The 22,344-nt window shown below is 41.1% G+C and overlaps 1 protein-coding gene across 1 annotated transcript; it reads left to right on the top strand.

Annotated features, from left to right (window-relative positions):
* The first annotated feature begins 972 nt into the window (after window positions 1-972).
* On the top strand, window positions 973-21,991 carry LOC311041542 (polyunsaturated fatty acid lipoxygenase ALOX15B-like). Its single transcript, XM_084051955.1, has 15 exons — window positions 973-1,014; window positions 3,307-3,466; window positions 3,556-3,745; window positions 5,278-5,350; window positions 5,690-5,815; window positions 9,485-9,579; window positions 11,769-11,935; window positions 13,818-13,961; window positions 15,860-16,063; window positions 16,271-16,357; window positions 16,873-17,042; window positions 18,179-18,300; window positions 19,431-19,531; window positions 20,204-20,374; window positions 20,999-21,991. Exons 2-15 carry the CDS (start codon window positions 3,314-3,316, stop codon window positions 21,176-21,178), a joined length of 1,983 nt encoding a protein of 660 aa, XP_083908081.1. The 5' UTR covers window positions 973-1,014; window positions 3,307-3,313; the 3' UTR covers window positions 21,179-21,991.
* Window positions 21,992-22,344: the final 353 nt, after the last annotated feature.

Raw genomic sequence — 22,344 nt, 5'->3', positions numbered from 1 at the left:
CTCTCTCTCTCTCTCTCTCTCTCTCTCTCTCTCTCTCTCTCTCTCTCTCTCTCTCTCTCTCTCTCTCTCTCTCTCTCTCTCTCTAGTTAGACCAATTTTTGACCAATATGGAAAATAAATGCTTACCAATATCTTTCTTGACAAATGGGTTCACAAAGGTGTCTACTATCACCTCTGAATTTGTTCCAACCCAACTCCCTTGGGAAACCTTGTGGGAGCCAATCAAAGTTGGGGTTCCCGGAGGGCCTCGGCAAACAACTGGGAACATTTGAATTTGCCAATATGAACTTGAGGGATGTTTAATGTTAATTTTGGAGAGAAAGAGAAAAAAGAAAGAAAATGTTTTACTTAAAACTGTACTCCTGAATAATTTTTCTGTTTAAGGCTTTTTTAACTCATTGACTGCAGAGTTAAAACATTGTCTATGGCTGCCCTTATACCAGCGATTCCGAGCATTTTCAATAACTTTTGAAAAATCATTTCAATATTATTCCTCACAACGATCCAACCGGCGATCGCTTTAAAAGACGTAGGGGGGTCTTGGAGAATCGGGGAAAAAAAGTGGTGCCGCCATTTTGTTTATATATATTTGTTTGTATATATTGCGGGGGTTGTGTCAACCCTGCAGGTGCCATTACGTGACGAATTTTGCAGGGAAGAATATTATTATCATGATTAAGTATGGCGGATTACAATAAGTGTTTTGCCATTGGCCTGGCAGGCACACTTAATTAGCCTAAGTATATATGGGGCTGAAGTGGTTAATGTACTGTATGTGTTGTAATAATAATCTGAATCTAGGTAACTAGTAACTTAAGTTTTTCAGCAAAGTAAATATTCCTCAAAAATGTACTTAAGTACAGTACTTGAGTAAATGTACTTAGTTACTTTCCACCGCTGGCTGCCAGGAGGAGTGACACGTTCCTTGTCCCTCCCAGAGCACTGTATAAAAGTGAACAGATAGAAGGGTGTCAGTGAGATCTGGGAAAACATTTCTGAGTCGTTCAAACAAAGGTAAGACTGCTGCCGCTCATCAGATCTCTCTCTCTCTCTCTCTCTCTCTCTCTCTCTCTCTCTCTCTCTCTCTCTCTCTCTCTCTGTGTGTGTGTGTGTGTGTGTGTGTGTGTGTGTGTGTGTGTGTGTGTGTGTGTGTGTGTGTGTGTGTGTGTGTGTGTGTGTGTGTGTGTGTGTGTGTGAAATGTGGCTGCCCTGAATAGTTCGATGTAAATGTTGCCTGCCATTTCAATACTAATGAGTGTAATTATTGACTACATTGATGAGGTCTTTAGTGTTTTTTTAGGCCAAGGACACCTTACCTGGGACAGAGAGATAAAGCAGGGACCCCCACTATATTTTTTGACAGCCCCCCATTCAACTTGATAAGAGGCTGTGTGTGTGTGTGCGTGCGTGCGTGCGTGCGTGCGTGCGTGCGTGCGTGTGTGTTTCTGAAAAAGACTTATGTTGCTATATCAGTGGTGCTCAAACTTTTTCACATCAAGAATCCCCAAAATGGCTGCAGAACCCCTCCATCTCAAAATAGTTTGTTCCAGGGACCACCAGAAGCAAAGATTTCAGTTTAAAAACATAGATGTGCACATATTTTCACGATTTTTCAAATAGAGCAGATCTACAAGCTCATAGCACGGCACAAAGTTACATGCTATGAGCTTGTATATCTGCTATTTTTGAATAGCCAAAGTATAAAATAATGGTTAAAGTGGTTAAATATAAAATGACACAGATGTTTTCACGGATTAAATGGGTTAATGATAAAACATTGACACCATTGTGTGAACCTGCAAACCCAAATTAAACCAATAACTTGACAAGCACAACCTTTACTGATTAGAATAGAAAGCAATAATAATTTGGCACATTATTTGCATAACATAATTGACATCAAAACCTTTTACCTCACTATCATCTTGATTGCATTAGAATTACAGAGATGTTACTGTGACCTAAATAGGTTGTAATGCTAGTGATGTGTGAGTGAGTGTGAGGATGTGTGTTTGTGCGTGTGTGTGTGTGTGTGTGTGTGTGTGTGTGTGTGTGTGTGTGTGTGTGTGTGTGTGTGTGTGTGTTCAAAAAATAGCAAATCTACAAGCTCATAGCACGGCACTAAGTGACATGTGCATGCGTGTGTGTGTGTGTGTGTGTGTGTGTGTGCAGTGTGCATGTAAATGTTGCCTGCCATTTCAAAATTAATGAGTGTAATTATTGACTACATTGCTGAGGTCTTTAGTGTTTTTTAGGCCAAGGACACCTTACCTGGGAGAGAGAGATAAAGCAGGGACCCCCACTATATTTTTTGAAAGCCCCCCATTCAACTTGATAAGAGGCTTTCAAAGCCAGCTCACCATATTTACAGCAGCTATCATCAGTGTTGTACACATTAAACATGTGTTCTGTTTGTTTACTGATTATCTTTGCTAATAATATGTTTTACTCATGTTCATGTGTATTTTAAGACATTAGAACATTTGGGATCCCCTCTGTAGTTCCCTAACTCCTAGGGGTTCCGGACCCCCTGTTGAAGACCTGTGGTGGTCTGATATTATTGGAGTGACATAGATTTAAGCAATATTACACAAGAGGGTGTGCTTTACCGTCATTATTGGCACGCCAGTGATGTGGTCAGGAACGAAGCGGAGCCGAGTTCCGCAAGCATCACTGAAGTGCCAATAATGTAGGTAAAGCACACCCTCGAGTGTAATATTGCGATTATACAACAGTTACCAACAAAACACATCCAAATGTATTCATATTGTGGGGCAATTCATAATAAAATATTTTGTTATTATCCGTTTCCCTGTAAAGAGAAGAGTCTATTTGACTGAGACATTAAATAGTCCCTGTAGCAGCGCTCTGAGGCACCGTCTCATCAACACAGCTGATTCCAGTAGGCTATATGCTCCGTCGTACGACCGTGTCACGTGGCCAACATAGCTGATCTACAAGCTGACAACGCGTCGCGATGGCGACGCGATGTGAACTTATAGATCGGCTATTTTCGCATTCATAGTCCATTTTGCATAGCTGTTTGTTCACCGGTGGCGGCGGTGGGTCAGGCTACGGTCTGTTGGTTTTCCTACCGTGGGACAGCGTGACGTCACAGCACAGCTGTGCCATATATGGTCTAATCAGGTGCGGACTGCAGTGCGGAGTGATTTATTAATGTGATTAGGCCCGTGCTATCATGCTGGTTTGAAGCACGGCTAGATAGCTATTTCAACCAATCAGATTGCTTGGTCGGAACTACCTGTTGTATAATGGTAATTCTAACACTCTCCTTCTGCTCCCCAGTGTGAAAATGGTGACATACAAAGTGACAGTGTCCACTGGTAACCTCTCTCTGGCGTCCACCTTGGACTGTGTTTACATCAACCTGGTGGGAAAGAAGGGTGAGAGCGGGCGCACCAAGCTCACCAGCAGCACGGGAACTCTCCACTTCCTCAGAGACACTGTAAGTCTGACTTCTGTCTGAATTAAGCAAGGGAGAATCAACGGGGAGTCTGTCATTTTTTAGAAATATGTCTCAATGTGTGTTTTCAGACCTCTACCTTCTCAGTGGATTCTACTGTGACCCTTGGCAAGCTGGTGCTGATAGAGCTGGATAAGAAGGGCCTCGAGGACTGGTTCCTCTCCAAGATTGAAATCACATCTCCGGAAGGAGTTATTTACCTATTCCCCATCTACCAGTGGATCACCGATGGAAAAACACAAGTGTTCAGAACGGGTAAAGGTCAGTGAGGGTTACTGTTGTGAAAATGACGTATTATTTGTTCAACTTCAACTTCAACTTCATTGTCACATCACAGGTTCAAATGTGTAAAACAGTGGGTGAAATTATCGATTGTACAAACACACACTCCTTCAGTCTTATACAGTATCTTTCGATACTGTATAAGACTGAAGGAGTGCCCTTTGCCGCTCCACTATTTGCTGGCTCTTCCTACTGTAGCTCCTGCCACAGTGGGCAAGACAGTCGTTACTCCTCTCCATAGACAATAGGGCATAGCAGTTGCGGCCACTATGTGGTGCCTCAGATAGATAACCCATTCATTTTCCTCAATTTGTATACATTATTTTAAGGCTCCTGGTGAATCATGACCCTAAAACATTTGATTAAGTGTCCAAAAATATGTGAAAACCGCAAACAAGGTTATTTATTAAATATATGTAATTATATATTCAAATATGTTTTGACATCAAATGTCAAATGTTTTATGGTCATGATTCACCAGGATGAAGGCCAACTGTGGCCGAAACGTTGTAATACCATGTATCAGTGTTTTAAAGTAAACTAAACACTTAGGAGCAATGCTGTTCTGCAGACTTTTATTATTTTGCACATGATTCACCAGGATCATGGATGGCTTGGTTCCAGGCTTAAAATAATTTATATAAACATTTTTGGAAATCTTGGGGAAATAAATGGGTTTTCTATTTGTGGCACCACCAAAAGGGCCACAACTGCTATGCCCTATACTGTACATTGAACTTCACCGCTTTCTCAGAACGTGGAAGTGAAATACCACTGCTGTGCTGGTGTGAGTAGAGTGTAGAAGGATGGGTCTGTGTAGCCGCTCTGGGCGTGTCCCTGCAGATGGCCCTCGCTCCTGCTATAATGATGACGGGACTCTGGAGTTTCAGTTCAGTTGAACTGGAGGTGTATTTATTCTCTGCATGGAGTGATATAGAACTATACAATTGCAATTACAATTTAGGCATTAAGCAGACGCTCTTAATCCAGAGCGATTTAGAGTAAGCAAGGTAAACACGAGGCAATACATTAAATGCATAGAGACAGTGTAGTGCCTCGTTAATCTAGGATCATAGGTAAACCAAGAACCAATTATCAGTCTAAACAGTATAATATAAAAAAAAAGAAGAAAATAAATAAATATATATATATATATATATATATATATATATATATATATATATATATATATATATATATATATATATATATATATATCTTTGTATTGAAACTATACAAACTATACGATGCCAGCTGGCATCTGTCAAAATTACATTTTAACCTTTGCATAAGTCTGCAAAGTAGCATTCATTAGAGTCATATGGAGTGATATAAAACGATACAGTAGCATTCATTAGAGTAATATGGAGTGATATATAACTATTAAATACAGCAGCCTTAATTGCGTTATTTGTATTTAGCTTCAATAAAATGAAATAAGGTTCTAAACCTGTTGTCAACACTAAATATCCGATTTTAATCCCTTCGTAACTTTTTTCTTTTTCTTTCAGCTTTGTTACCCTTTGAGGACAAACACAAAAAATACAGAGAAGAAGAACTGGAGCAGAGAAAGCAGGTCTATCAGTGAGTCTGAAGTTATGTAACAAACTGGTTCTCAACATTGGGTCTGTGGACCTCCAGGGGTCCAAATGGACACTTACAGGTCTGTAACTCTGAGAGTGTACAAATGGAACCAAATGGACACTTACAGGTCCGTAACTCTGAAAGTGTACAATTTGTACACTCGCAGAGTTAAATGGACACAGATTAAATAAAGGTCCGTGGCCTGGCTACACATGTCCTGGAAATGAAAAAAGGTTGAGAAGCACTGATATAAGACAATATATTATATAGCTTAAAGTTTGTCTGGTCAAATTACCCAAAGTCTTCCAAGCCAGTTGACTGTTCTTTCTCCCTCCATAGGTGGGATACATATATGAAATGGGACATTCCTCACTGCATGAAGTGTGATAATCCTCTAGATATGCCTTTAGAAGTCCGTTTCTCCTTCACCAAGACCACACAGTTTCTCTACACTGCAGCTACAAGGTGAATCATTTACTACTATTATATGAGGGGACATGACAACGTTGCGTTACAATAAGTATTGTATATATTTAAATGAAATGATGAAAATCTACTTCGGCTTTTGTGAGAACCCGGACAGTTTTTAAGTTGCTTGATTCAGTATTTAGATATTTGATATTCATTTGATCAGACACGCCCCCTTCCTACACAAACCCATTGTAACTTCAAACTCCATTTTAACCATGATAGATTCATCGAAAACACACATCCTTGATTCTGGTGGTGACTCATACTACCCTCCTAATATGTGAGGGGGCCATGTTTTTTTTATTATTATCTCCGCCAGGCCGAAAGGCATGGCAAGAATATGTTTTACCCCCTGTCTGTCCGTCCGTCCGTGTGTCCTGTCCGTCTGCGACCAGCTAATCTCTGGCACCGTTGGCCCGGTAGCTACGAAACTATGCACACACACTCCCTCAATGCCAATTCAGAACCTCTGCCCCAATTTCTTCACATGGGCCTGTTATAGCGCCACCTGGAGGCCGATTTGTGCAAAACCATTTTTTTTTATATTAGTCCTACATATTCTATCCAAATCTTCGTGACATTTCACACGCCCGTTCCCACTAGGCCGAGGAAGAAATGCCACCCTTTTCACATTGGCCTGTTATAGTGCCACCAGCAGGTCTAATTTAGCACAACATTTTTGGAACAAAATGCGTCAAATCATGAATGCAGTGTCCGATTGCCGTGGAAGGCCTAAGAAGAAATGGCACCCTTTTCACATTGGCTTATTATAGCACCACCAGGACAACCTGACTGCAGTCCTATGCTTTATAGACTTCAAAAAGGCATTCGACTCGATCCACCGAGGCATGATGGTGAAAATCCTGAAGGCATACCGGATTCCTCCCAACCTACTCCGAGCAATAGAGTCCATGTACGCAGGAACAAGGGCCAAGGTGGTGACCCCAGACGGCAACAGCGAGGAGTTTGACATCCTGGCTGGGGTTATGCAAGGGGATACACTATCCCCCTTTCTCTTCATTATAGTCCTCGATTATGCGCTCAGGAAAGCAATCAGTGGGCGAGAGCAGGAACTTGGCTTCACACTAACGCCAACGAAGTCGAGGCGACACCCCGCAGTGGTCCTCACAGACCTTGACTATGCGGATGACATCAGTTTGCTCTCTGACAACGTGGAACAAGCACAAGAACTACTGAACAGGGTAGAGCTAGAGTGCGCCAAGGTCGGCCTCAGGCTAAACGCCAAGAAAACTGAGGTCCTCACCTACAACGTTCCACCAGAACATCAACCTCTGACTACAACAGGAGGCACTGTGCTGAAAGAAGTCGAGGACTTCAAATACCTGGGCGCATGGGTCAACTCAACTGAGCAAGATCTTAAAGTGAGGAAGGCACTTGCATGGAGGGCCCTGAATGGCATGACCAGTGTATGGAACTCCAATCTCCCCCGCCAAATCAAACTCAGCTTCTTCTACGCGACAGTAGAGTCCGTTCTTCTCTATGGCAGTGAATGCTGGACCCTGAAACCAGCCCTTGAGAAGTCCCTGGACGGGTGCTACACCAGGATGCTGCGTGCAGGGCTTAACATCAGCAAGAGTGCGCATGTTACCAACAGAATCCTGTATGAGGGAATACCAAGGGTGAGCGAGAAGATTGCTGTAAGGAGAATGAGACTAGCAGGACACTGCCAAAGGCACCGAGAGCTGACAGCCAGCAAACTGGTGCTGTGGGAACCAACACATGGGCACCGGTCAAGAGGACGCCCCACACCAACATACGTGGACACGCTCAAGAAGGATGCAGGAGCCCATAGCACCAATGAGCTGGCCAGATGTATGGAGAATCGGGATGACTGGAAGCAACGATGGAGGGCTCGTCTGAGGACGACCTAGAGTTGTAGGAGGCCACAATAACTTACCTGACCTGGCGGAGACCTGTGCTCCGAGGAGCACTTATTCTAGTTGTTTTGTTGTATTATTTAAAAAAACACAGCCCCACACGTATTAGGAGGGCAGTAAGAGCAGTGCTGTATTGGTGATTTTGTTAGTGGTGGGACACTATTTTAACACATTGGGTGCCAGAGGTTTATTAAAATATTATACGTTCAGTGCCTGCATTTCTTCCATCCACTTACGTTATACGTTTCGTGCTGTAGAAACCCCGACGCGGAAGTGCATGTAAACAAAGCGTGCGTGCGAGACGGCGGAGGGTCCCGACTAACGCCTGGAACAATAATATTTCCAACACGATCCTCCATTGCAGAGTTATCGCCGATCGCTTCCACCACGTTAAAAAGAAATGGAGTTATTAAGCTTTTAGTCAAGGAGATAACATTGGAAACGCCGACCGGAAGGATTTTTGACATGGAGCCATATCTGCCCTCTCCTTCTCAGAAACTCCTTGGGTGATCCCAAAGTTTTGTTTTAGCGCCCCACGTGGGCCCCTGGTATAAAAATAGAATTGGGTCAAAAACGGCCCGTTTACGGCACTCCTCGTTTGGATTCTCAAAAACGGTCCGGACCATTTATGGCACTCGATGTGTTGATGACATCACGCGCCATGTGTAGGTACACCCTGCATATGCTGATCACATCAATTCAATCAATTATCCAGTTAGAGGCAACATAGAAGCCCCCTTCTATGTTGCCTCTAACTGGACTTTTTTCTTATTTCCACACAACAGTTCTAATAGTTCAATGGTGAAAATTAGTGGTATTCCCCTTTATCACCTGCACTACAGGGCACACAATGGACAATTGATATGCATCTAGGCTCATTCCTATGTTAATCCTATGTTAATTCATGCTGGTGTGACAACCGGCAGCCTTTGTTAACTTTGTTGATGTGTGAATTTAAGGTGTTTTTTAAATCTATGCATATGTGTGCGTGCCCCTGCTGAAAGGAGGGGTTGTGTTACCGCATCCCATGACCAATGCATCCCTGAGTATATTCAGAAGTCACCAGAACCAAGGACTGGTGTTTGCGAGGAATCTATCATGGTTAAAATGGCGTTTGAGCTTACAATGGGTTTGTATAGGAAGGGGGCGTTGTCTGATAAAATGAATAAAATATCTAAAAACTAAAAATACTATAAAACTGTCCGGCTTCTCACAAAAGCCTGGGTAGACGTTAAAATTACCCCAAACGTGTTTGAAAGTGAAATATCCCTTTAATATAAAGTAAACATTGAAACAACATCTAAATGCTGAATGCAAATAACGGATAAAAAAGCAGCTTATAACAATATGCTAATTGACGCTAGTGTTGAATTGAAGTGTGTAATGTGTCAATAGTATAATAATAATAACAACAACAACAACAACAACAACAACAACAACAACAATAATAATAAAACTCAGATAAAAGGTCATGCATGTGATAGATCTGACCCCTTTAATTTCCGGCCTCTGTGTATATGTGTGTGTGCGAGTGTGTGCGCACGCGTGTGCATGCGTGCATGTATGTCGTGCGTGCACACATATGTTTGGCCATGGTTAATGTCATAAACCAAGGACCCATTGAAAACTGGACACTTGAAGGCCTAGCCAGTTGAAACAGAAGTAGTTATCAGTTTAAAGTTGAATGCATTTGTAATGTTCTTTTATGTTTTAGTTTTATTTTGAAGCAGTCCTCTCCTCTATTTTAAACTGTTTCACTCCCCAGTCTGGCGGAGCTGAAACTGAAATCTCTGATCGACTCCAAGGACAACTGGAACAACATTGAGGCCATTTCCAAAGTCAAAACAACTGACATTTCAGGTTGGCTATTCCACTGGTTCTCAAAGTGTGGTCTGGGGACCCCTAGGGGTCCTTGACTAGCAATAGGTTAACCACTTACACCCCATATGGTTGAGCAGAGTCCCTCAGAGTCCCTCAGGGCTGACCAGTGTATTTTCTGTTTTCTGTTATTCTGGGGAAAGCTTTCACTGAATAGCTGATCGACTACAGCTTGTCGATCTGCTATTTTCCCCACAATACGGATGCTAGTATATAGCATCAAAATCTGTTTAACGACTTACCCTACTAGACTAGCCTGGTTCCAGACCATAGACCCAGCCCACTCTCTGAGTGGGGCTCCTCTTGGTCTAGTGTCATAATGTGAGCCTATGGCTTTTCACGGTAGAAGAAATACCTGTCAAATCAGAGTCGGAGGGGGTGGGTATAACGACAAGCCAATCAGCGCCACGGGGCGTTCTCAAGCTGTGCGACACTAGCCTGCGACGTCACATGTAGGCGGATCCTTGGATCTCTTGTGATTGGTTTAGGGAAATGCTAATCCCCTCCCCCAAGTAATCGACTACAGTGCAGCCAATTTCAGACTGAAGCTCCACGCAGTTTCAGTCTGATAATCAGCCTACTACTACACCCTACTAGATTTACCCTACTAGATTTTCAGTCCTTTGTTGTGCTGGTCACCGAAGTATGGCCATTGTATGGCCATTGAAATGTTAAACACTGCTATAACACTGCTGCCGGCCAATAGGAACACAGAGGGGGCAGAGCAATGGTGCGCCTGTGCCACACGTGGTCCCTGTTGTGGCTACTCTGATGGCAGACCCCTGACCAGTGTTGCTGCCAAGTTTGGTGCGGATCGGAGCAACACTGTACGTCCACCCACCCTCTAGGCAATTTTTATATAGGATATACATCAGCTATTTGATTTTTGGGGCGGCTACACCGCCCCAAAAAATCGATACTTTTGCAAAGTCAGCCAATCACATTACAGCTAGTGTCATCACCACTAACTGTAATGTGATTGGCTGACTTTGCAAATTCAGGACTGTGATTGGCTAGCGAAACACATGACACATGTGCAGCCCTATGAATAGCAGTATGGACTTTAAAAAAAGCATTTATGCTTTTTTTTAAGTGAGTCATGTTGTGATGACCACACACCACCTACTTCACACTGGGTGTCACAACAGTGACATAGTGCTCCAATTCCACATCCTGTGATTGGCTAGTGAGACACATGATGAAAATAATCTAAAACCATTTTGATGTGAGAGTAGTATATTTAACTGAGATGTTGTGTATTTCATGAGATCAGTGAAAAAGAATCGCAAAATCACTATGGTTAAAATGAGGAAAGTAAAAAACGAAACAAAGACAATGGCAAGTCTTCCTAGAACTGGCCCTGTGAGATCCAAGTGTATATCACAAGAGCTTAAACACATAATTGTGACAAAGCACAGATATGGTCAAGGTTCCAGAGCAATTTCAGCTGAACTTAAGATTTCTAAAAATACAGTGGCCTACATAATCCAACAATGGAAGAGACGAAGCTTGGTGGGAGACGTAAAGAAGAATCCAAAAATTGCTATAGCTGAAATGAGAATAGAAGAAAATGATACAATGAAAATCATGAGGTCAAAGGACAGAGAACAAACACACATTGAAGATAAGAAGATGGAAGAAAATATTACTATGTTTGAAATGAGGAAAGCAAAAACCGATATGAAGAAGGCAAAGGAAAGTCTTCCTAGAACTGGCCCTGTGAGATCAAAGAATATATCACAAAGGCTTAAACACAACAAAGCACAGATCTGGTCAAAGTTTCAAAAGAATTTCAGCTGAACTTAAGATGTCTAAAAATACAGTGGCCTACATAATCCTAAAGCTGAAATGAATCATGTTGTGATGACCACACACCGCCCACTTCACACTGGGTGTGATTTTTTATTTATTTTTATTGTGAATATTTTAAAAAACATTTTAACAGCGCACATTTTGTTTAGGGGTCCCAGGCGCAGGCGCAAGGTTATTTACAAATGGGGGTCCACAGCGTATCAATTTAGGGATCCTTCACTTGAAAAACTGAGAACCACTGATTGAAAACCAAGTGTGTCATTCTGGAGTATGAAGTTAGACATTCATAAACACATCAATCATTTGTACGGCAACTCAGATCATAATCATAGATGATGTGAACTCCATCTGTTTTCCAGAATATGTGCAGAAACACTGGACAGAGGATGCTTTCTTCGGCTACCAGTACCTTAATGGTGTCAACCCCATGTTGATCCGCCGCTGCTCAGCCCTACCAGACAACTTTCCCGTCACCAATGACATGCTGAGCCTCCAGGGTGGGCATAGCTTAAAAAAGGAAATGAAGGTGCTTTGTTGTTTTTGTTATGTTTTTAAATAGTAAAGTGATACTTTATTCTTTGAGACACAAATACAGGTATTATGGGAGTGGCCGAATCCACAGTTTTTTCGTCTTTTAGGTGCAAACAACGCAGGTTGAGTGAGTAAGATGTATCGTATGCAAGGGATAGTTGCTGGCATGTATTACACGGCTACTCAATAAATAAATTAATAAATTGACCCAAAAGTAACAACAAAACGAAGTATTTCCTCGCTTACTGTAATGAAAGTATTCCATAAGGTCACCGGAAGACTCGCCCCAAAACATGCTCGCCCCCATTATTTTCGTGGACCAGCGGTTCTTGTATTCTTGTATTTGTTTTACTGAGGATAAGGTTAGAAATAGTTTATTGTTATGCATAGTTTTTTCTGAGGTTACGTTTACGAATAAGGGTAGGTAGCCATAGTTTACTAAGGTTACGTTTAGGAATACCAGGTGAATACCACGGTATTTGCCCGGGGCGACTGTGTTTTGGCATTTGGGCCGAGCATTTTGGCATTCTTCCATAAGTGTTGCGCTGGCCGTCCGCCCAGCACAATACGGTCGCCTTGGAAAACAAGGAAGTGTTGATCAAATCATATCAATTTTCGGTTACTGCATCGTCTATTTCTCACTTCAAATGTTTTCAGAAACATTCTTGAGAGCACCGTTGCTGTAAATGACATGGTGTGTTCGTTTACATGGCTGTCGTGTTTGAATACGGCATAAAATCAAGCAGTGCAGGTTGATATGAGCAGGTGCTCTGTGCTTTTGATTAGACAGTGGTCTGTTATAAAGCTCATCGGTCATTATCAAGAAATAACACACCGTTGAATTCAACGATTGACCAATCAGAATCAAGCATTCAACCAAGCCGTGTAATAAAAGGGGTATATTTTTTTCTGACCAAGTGTAATACTATGGTTACCAGTGTTGGGAAAGTTCACTTTACATAGTTCAACTAGTTCAAAGTTCAGTTCACACATTTTAAAATTAACTATTTCAGTTCATAGTTCGTAATTAAAAATGTTGAACTAAAGTTCATGGTTCAAAAAATGAGCTATTATAGTAATTTATTTTTCAATACGTTAATGCAACCTATTATTTGTCAAAATTATTGCCACAGCCATATAGAACCACAGACAGCAATTATTGTATCCGTTGTAACACTGAAACTATGTGTCAGATTATATATATATATATATATATATATATATATATATATATATATATATATATATATATATATATATATATATATATATAGCGTTTGCACTTTCTCCCTTTTTGGTCCATACATCTGTACATAAATGTTGGCCACGGATGTTACAATTATGAACTGACCCTTATAAGTAGGCCTACCCTTATTATCCGTATTGTTCTATAAAAAAGCTATTTGCTTTGTATTTTCTCCATATGCTTTCAACTACGCGACCCTTTCGGTCGACACCAGCGTCCTCACTTTTCCCACATTCACACACCAATGGTGGCAAGCTAGCGCAGAGGCGTATTGCACTCTGATACATTATAACTCTATGAGAAAATGGCCACCGATCAGATTAAAATGCTTTTTTATTGAGCAATACATAAAAATATGAATACAAATTAACAAAAATATCTACAAGCTCACAATGCGGCGTATTGCGACACGTGAGCTTGTAGATCAGCTATTTTGGCCATTTCTGGAAAAGTTTTGAAAATTTGTGAACATTCTTCACAACATATTTGAATTTATTTTTAATGGAAACAATTCCAATGAATATGCAAAAAATAATTGCAATTAGCTCAAATCATTTCAATCATGTAATACTTGTGACAGGACTGAGAGCAATAATGTGAAGCAATTCTAACATTGTTAATGTTTCCAAAGCATGGCAAGATCTTCCTGTGTGACTATAAGTGTTTGGAGGTATTGGAAGCAAACATCATCAACGGTAAGCAGCAACATCTGATGGCTCCACTGCTGCTGCTGCACTCAACGCCCGACCACAAACTGATGCCCATCGCCATTCAGGTGAGAAAAAGCTTCCAGACTGAAACATTGAAACAATAGGCTCTATGCAGAGCAGCCGTACTGGAAATAAATTGGGCCTCTTCCTTACTTCCATATTAATGCTACCAATGATACTAGGCTCTGTTCCACAGTGGTTCTCAATTGTTTTTATTTTTCCAAGGACCCCCATAACTCTGAGACCCGTACGGGTCCATTTGGTTCCATTTGTACACTCTCAGAGTTACCATGAGGGTCCCTGGACCCCAATTCGAGACCTGTGTAGCAGAGTGTTTCCAGTGTGCCGACATGCACAATATCAGCATCCTGACTCTGTGTGACCAGAATGGAACAGAGCCTTCATTAGTATAATTGGTAACACCAACTCAAGGTTTCAAAACGGGACTCCACAAACCAATGGGTTAGGGTTGATTGTGAGACGCGACCAGCCCTTTCCCACCCGTTCGCTGTAACTTGGCGACACCCCTAGTCACTGCGTCACATTCCAGGAGGATAGCACTGCCCGGCTTTCCTTCGTGGTGGAAAATAGTGCCCGGTGCTGGCATTGCCTGGGGTGGAGCGATAATTTACGATTCAGTCCCTATCGGCTACATAACGCAAAGGGCGTTGCCTCTCGTTGTCTAAGTCCGCTTGAGACTTTGCCTAACTACTTCCTAACTTAATATTAGGGGTCTGTTCTCACCAAGTGGTGCCTGCCTCGCTGGGGGCAACAAAAACTGTGCCTAAACCTGGAATTGGAAGTCTTATGCTTAACGTTGCATGCCACGGAGTTAACTGGTATTGCAGGTTTGGGGAGTTATTTAATAGCTTGGGATCCAGACTGATTCGCTACGTTCGGCGGATTTGTTTTTCTCACTCTCTATACAGTCTGGAAAGCCTCCTATCTCTGTGCACGGCATGAGTGAAAACGACTCACAGCTTCTGATTGGTCTCTAGGGGTTGCGGGACTAGTGTTGTCCAATGTAAAACTCTAGACACTTCCTGACTTGCCTACGTAATTGAAATACGACTCAAATAGGAGGCTGGCCAGACTGATAAACAAAGTGAGTAAAAAAAATCAGCCGAACGTAGTGAATCAGGCTGGATCCCAGGCTAGTTATTTAAGGCGGTCCGCCCATGTGAGAGGCAGTCTGTGCGTCACAGAAGGGAGCATTGCCAAGTTACAGCGTTCGGTGGGAAAGCACTGTTTGCCTGTGAGACGAATGTGTTCACACTGGCAAATACAAAAGATGTATCTTTGTAGCTGAAGTTGAAACCAGCTCAATGTTTTTGTAGCTTTGTAGCTGTTGTAGATTTTGTAGCAGCTACAAACGTAACACTTTGTATCTTCATGTCGCTGGCTTCCATTGAAAAAGAATGGTAGACTGTATCTGTATGACGAATAAACAATCAAAAGAAGTGTCAGCAAAAACTGTCAAATCAAACTATTAATTTGGTGAAGCTTCATTCATACAGGGTGATGCTTGTATTTGTGGTAAAAAAAAAAAAGAAAGAAAGAAAGAAAAACAGTAACAACCTTGTTTTGACAATAATTATGTAACTTCATCACCACATAATATTTGTGTTCAGTGTGGAGATACTCACCAACAGCAGTTTAAATTGAAATAATAACGCAAAAATAAACAGGAGCTTTATTCCTCACATACACAAAGTAGCAACTTCCATGTTGTAGTACTTCCATGTACTGTTATTCTCATGTCTTACTAAATAAAGTACATCAATCAATCAATCAATCAATCAATCAATCAATCAATCAAAGCAAGCAGCCCTGCATGTCACAGATGCCAGGAAATTGAGTATATGGCTTGTATCAAGGATTTGAGCCGAATGTAATTTAATTCAATTCAATTTAATTTAATTTAGTAATAAATTGTGACAGTGCCTCATGTTGTTCCTTACAGTTGAAGCAGAAGCCATCAGCGGACAATCCTATCTTCTTGCCTACTGACTCCCAGCATGACTGGCTGTTGGCCAAGATCTTTGTAAGAAGTGCCCATTTCAGTGAACACGAGCTCAACGTTCACCTGCTGCGCACTCACCTGCTGGCAGAGACCTTTGCACTGTCACTGCTAAGGAATGTCCCCATGGTCCATCCTCTGTACAAGGTACAGCTGTCAGAATTTGATCTATTTTTTTTTTACAAGTAATACTATCAAATCCAGTTGAGATTATGAACACATTGACGTATGTCATATTCACATATTCACAATACAATTATGATGGGTATAACATTGACTAGATGATAGTTATCATGACTTTTAAGAACTCATTTCCAATTCCAATACTGCCAATCTCTCTTTTTTCCCCCTCAGCTCCTCATTCCTCACACCCGCTACACTCTGCAAATCAACAGCCTGGCCCGAGGATTCCTGATTTCTGAGAAAGGAATTTTCACTGAGGTAGGAAACACTGATGAACAGTTTGTCAAATGCTGAAATACACTCTTAACCAATAGAGCACCAAAGTCTCTATCCCCTGGGTCACAGCGTTATTTTTTCTCTTGAAAATCCCATAAGGGGAATCTTAGATTGCGTCATATAACAACTGTGTTCTGTGTACTCATGGATATGAAGGATCAGTACTAATTTATCCACAGTTTAAGCATTATGTTTAGTTTTTCTCCAAACACAGACGTTATCAAATGTGACTCAATATCATAAACGACACAGAGGCACATACCAGAAAAAATCGCCAGGGTGCTTTGTTTATTTTTGGAACACAGTTCTTATAAGACGCAATCTAAGATTTCAATCTAAAGATCTGATTTGCTAGAGAAAAAATCACGCCATGACCCAGGGGTAGTGGGAGTGATGTATAGCAGATCTACAAGTTGCTACAACTTGTAGATCTGCTATTTTTGCCAAATGTTGGAATGCTCTCCTATTTTCCTATTACATGTGTGATTTTCTTCCAGTTTGCTGCTTCAGGTGGAGAGGCTTTGAAGACAATCCTGCAGGGATGCACGGCCTCATTGACCTACAGCTCTCTGTGTCTACCTGATGACATCAAGGAGCGTGGCATGGACTCTGTACCAGGATTCTACTACAGGGATGATGGACTCAAACTGTGGGCCATCATTCACAAGTTGGAACATCTGATGATTCTGCTTTACTAATGTCCCATGAATATCAAGCCACTCTGGAGAGCTCCCTGAGTGAGACATTGTCAAATGTTTAAGGTAGGGTATAAGTGATTTTTAGTTGTTAACATAAGGGTTAAATAGCTCTACAGTATATCCTAAGCTGAACAAATATTGAAGCTGATAAATGGGTTTTATCTCTCGATTGGCTGAAAATGGCAACCCACCTGAAAATGTATTTTCTCTTTAGTTTATCACTTACTAGCTCCGACGGAACCTCTCCCTCTACTGGATAGCTCCGAGATGAGGTTCCTCGTTTGTCTCTGCCGTTTGTTTTCGAAATGGTCGCATATTTTCCACTTTACATGTTTCTTACCCCTTTCTGCACATCGTATCCAAAAAGTAAAGCATTTCCGCCATTCTCTCAGATGTTTTAAGTTCTAGCGGACCATAAAAGCTATCCAACGAGTTGAAGAAAGTATTTAATTTGCCTCGGTTTTCATCCGGTTCCATAATATTTTGCATTAGAAGATGCAATTCAACATTTGACCAGTAGGGGAATCAGTAATGTTATCTCTACGGGCGCAACTCTTGCGCAATGTCGTTGGATAGCTTTTATGGTCCGCTAGAACTTAAAACATCTGAGAGAGTGGCGGAAATGCTTTACTTTTTGGACACAATGTGCAGAAAGGGGTAAGAAACATGTAAAGTGGAAAATGTGCGACCATTTCGAAAACAAACAGCAGAGACAAACGAGGAACCTCATCTCGGAGCTATACAGCGGAGGGAGAGGTTCCGTAGGGGCTATCACTTACCCTACCTTTAACTCCTGGCTTATTGATAACAAGCTACAGTATCTATACAGCTTGGAAAACGAGAAGCAATTATGTTTGGCCCAAAATACAAATAGGCAAGACCTGATTTTAAGGTTAAGCTTTTATTGATTGAATACTTTATTAACAAGATTATTAACAGTACAGTCAAAGGTTATGCTTAAAGGATAACAAAAAAGGGTCTTGTTTCCAATGTGGTCCATTGTACTCAATGCATCAGTAATACACATAATACATACAATACAATACAATACAAATACAATGCAAAACATTGACAGTGTTGTGTTGTGTTGTGTCATGTCGTGCAGGTTTGTTGAGGGAATCCTCAGCCACTATTACAAGACTAAAGCTGACGTCCAAAAAGACAGTGAGCTGCAGATGTGGATTCAGGACATCTTTGTGCAAGGGTTCCTTTCCAAAGAAAGCACAGGTACGCTTAGGGGCTGTGCACACATAGAGTTTTCTGAGCGGCCAGCGCCTGTCTGCCATGCCAGAATTTCGCTTCAGCACTCTCATCGTTCGCTGTTTTTTGGCGCTTGGTCACTGCTCTTTTGATCCTTCTGGTTGTGTCGGACAACCCGGTCATTTACGACCCGACGTTGAATCTTTATCACAACCATGAGAAGTCTGTGTTTACATTGTTTCAGCTGAGCTATTAGTGTTAATATGACAGGTCATTCGAGCACAGCAACGGTTGGTAGTTTCAAACGTTGCAGGTGTCAATAAATGCTGCTTGTGAGCGTTTTATAGACATGATATCCAAAGCGCCCCCTCCGCTCAAAACGCCTTTCTGTTCTGTGGACAGACTGGACATGGCCCCTCAAAGATGCAATCCATAACCTTTGTACTCAATCATCCAATCCACCAAACAAGAGTCAGTAGAAACAACAAAATAAGCTGTTTGTCATTGCAGAGAAGCTTTGTCACATTGTCATATCTCGGCTGGGCTGCTCATTCCACAAATGCGTGTTCCTTACAAACCATTCAACCTAATAAGACCTGAGACAGATTCTACAAATGCCTTTTAAATCAGTAGTCTCTAATGAAAATGTTTCCTGCCAGGGACCCCCCCAGAAGAGAAGCTTTGTGTTAAAAAACACTTTCAAGATGTTTTCAAAACCTTTCTAAAATAGCAGATTTACAAGCTTGCAGCGTGTGCTGTGAGCTTGTAGATCTTTGAATAGCCAACACAAAAATCAAAAATTTCTCGGATTCTTTCCCGGTTTTAATGGTTTAAAATGGAAATAAATAGGCTTTCCAAAGGCATGCAAGTTATTTCCAATAATCTATTGAACACACATTTCTGAACGTTTTGTTTGATGTTTATTATGATTCTGGTTTGGATATACAGTATGTAGCGATGAACTTCACGTAATGATATTTTTAGATAAACATGATGCTTTTGAATAACTACGTCATGTCAACAGTCTATGCATAGGTATTGTTTTCATTTGTATTATGTTCCGATTACTACAATGCTTCTATACCATAATTATTCTGTAATTACTTGATTCCTTTGACCAACAACTGTTTTCTTTCATGTTTTCTGTCCACACTCAGGAGTGCCTAAACGTTTCAGCTCAGTGAGTGAGTTGGTGAAGTTTGTCACCATGGTGATATTCACTTGCTCCGCCCAGCATGCTGCTGTCAACGATGGACAGGTATGTCCTTTAAAATTCCCGTCATAGAACCACTGACTGACCAGACAGACTATCCACATTAAAGGGACATTACACTTTCAAAAAACAATTTTGGGTCATTATAACTTCAAACTCAATTTTAAATCATTACAGACATCCATCTGCCCTCCTAATACGTGAGGGGCTGTTTTTTTCGATTACTTTTTGCATTTATTTTAAAAAAAAATGTTTTTTTCATTTTCCCCCATAAATATTATAAATAAATAAAAAGTAAGTCATTGAAAAAACACGGTCTCCTCACGTACAAGGACAATATCAGTCACCAGAACCAAAGATGGGTGTTTCCGATGAATCTAACATGGTTAAAATGTTTGAACGTTTGAAAATGTTTTGAAAGTGAAATATCCCTTTAAGTCTGAGATCTGCATGGAAGCTTTATTGTTTGTATTGTTTTACAACATGATGGCTTTTGAGGACACAATGTAGTATAGCATGACTCTATATACATACACACATATAATATATGTGTGTATGTCGGTGTGTATGTCTGTCTGTTTAATATATTATATTAAACAGACAGACATACATACATACATACATACATACATACATACATACATACATACATACATACTGTACATACATATACGTAATATCTTTATCTATTTCTTTTCTTTTATCTATTTATTATAGTATGACTATGGTGGTTGGATGCCCAACGCTCCCATCACGTTGCTACGTCCTCCTCCCACCACTAAGGGGAGCTCAAGTGAGAGCAGCATGTTACAAACCCTTCCTGGTATCCGCACAACGGTCCATCAGATGGCCACCCTGTGGCTGCTCAGCAAACAGTCCAGTGACTTTGTAAGTGTCCCTTCCTTTATTAAAAGTCACCTTATACTGTACATTGTTGCGTGCCGGTGTTGCGGTTCAGAAATATCAGATCTACATCACACTGTGACACATTGTGAGCTTGTAGCGCTGGTATTTTTGGTGTGTGCCGGTGTCATACAACCAAGCATAAATGACGCCTGATTAACTACCTCATCTTTGAGTTCCATTTCTGTAATGGAACTCAAGGGCCTGGTGTGACTATTGTCATGGCAGACCCCTGAACAGTGTTTGTACCAAGTTTGGTGCAGGTCGGAGAAAGTGACGTTTGTGACGTCCACTTACCGTCGACCTATTTGGACATTTTAGGGTTAACCACTTAAAACCTAAACTTTGAAGGCCCCCTGCTGTTTTCACTCTACATTAAATATCCTCACTAAAAATAGCTGAAGTACAAGCTCACAGCGTGTCGCTTGTGAGACATTTTTCTATCGGCTATTTTGGCAGATTGTAGGATAGGGATGCTAGCATAGGCTATATATTATGACACCACAGTCAGACTTATGAGGTAAAATGTATGTATTGTAACTATTGTGAATACACAGACTGAAATGGGTTGATGTACCTGTATTATAATATATGTTTCTATTTCCTCAGGTTCCTCTTGGTCATTACCCAGAACAGCAATTCAGTGAGGAGACTCCATTGACGCTCATGACCCAATTCAAAAAACACCTTAAAGAGCACAGTGCAGCTGTCCATAAGAGAAACCAGTCTCTGGAAGTCCCATACAAATACATGGACCCAGAGCTGATGGAGAATAGTATTGCCATTTGACATTGGTTTGATTGACTTTATTCTCAGGAAGTTGTTCACTATGGAATAACCTTTTTCATTCCAAGGATGAACCCCCAGGTAGATGTGCATTAGGCCACAGACCCCCATTTGCTACATATGTTTCCCTTTCTTTATGTCTGGGACCTCAATCTACACTGTGAAATCCTCAGTGATAATTTAACTTCCATTTGTGCTCACTTGGAATTAAAGACCTGTAATGGTCAATTTGGACCCCTGGTTGTCCTAAATAGTCTTCAGCTGTATTTATGCAATATCCCCCCTCTTCTCCCAACAAGTGGCAATGAAAATGTCTGTGTAGTTGACTGTTTCATTTCTGACAAATTAAAATGCCAATCAAGTGGAAAGAATAGTGAGACTTAATGTTCTGGCATCACAATAAACAAAACATTGAAACAACTATTGCTGTTAGCTGAAATGAAGTTCCACTTGAGCACGTGGCCTAAAATTGATTCAGAGGAATTTGTCAAAGGCCAAAAGAAGGGGTAGTGTACCCCTAGCATAAACATTATGGGCTGTCCACTAATGGTGAATAGCTGGCAGCATATTGTTCACCAGTGAACTAGAAAGGAGAACTAAAGTCTATTGACTTTGCTTTATTGCCTGTTAGATTAGGTAAATGACCACCGAGTTATCATCATTGTGAATAAACCAACAACCTCCTGTTGATACACACGCACACACACGCACACACACACACACACACACACACACACACACACACACACACACACACACACACACACACACACACACACACACACACACACACACACAGCCTACACTGGACACGGCTCATATGTCCCAGGAATGGGTGGACAGAAGAAGAATTTCCCAGCTCCATTATTCTTTTTTTCCTTTTTTTAATTCTTTGTGAACAATTCCCCCAACTTTCACAGATTTTGCCTACATGAGGTCTTATTATGGTATTGCTTTTTTATAGGGCCCCCGATGATATTTTACATTTTTTGTATTGAAACATTAAAGAAGAGCACCCCAATTTGCCATTTTGATGAGAAGTTTATTTATGTAATATATTATGTTAAGATATACGTGCGTATATGGTGCGATAATATTCAACGCGGGGACAGGAGTAAATCAAGTTCTACAACTAAACTAGTTCTTTGTTTGGTAAGAACGATTCATCA

This window comes from Gymnoscopelus microlampas (assembly GCF_963454915.1).
Source record: "Gymnoscopelus microlampas genome assembly, chromosome: 3".
Classification (NCBI taxonomy): Eukaryota; Metazoa; Chordata; class Actinopteri; order Myctophiformes; family Myctophidae; genus Gymnoscopelus; species Gymnoscopelus microlampas.
This window is presented reverse-complemented; position numbering and strand designations above follow the sequence as displayed.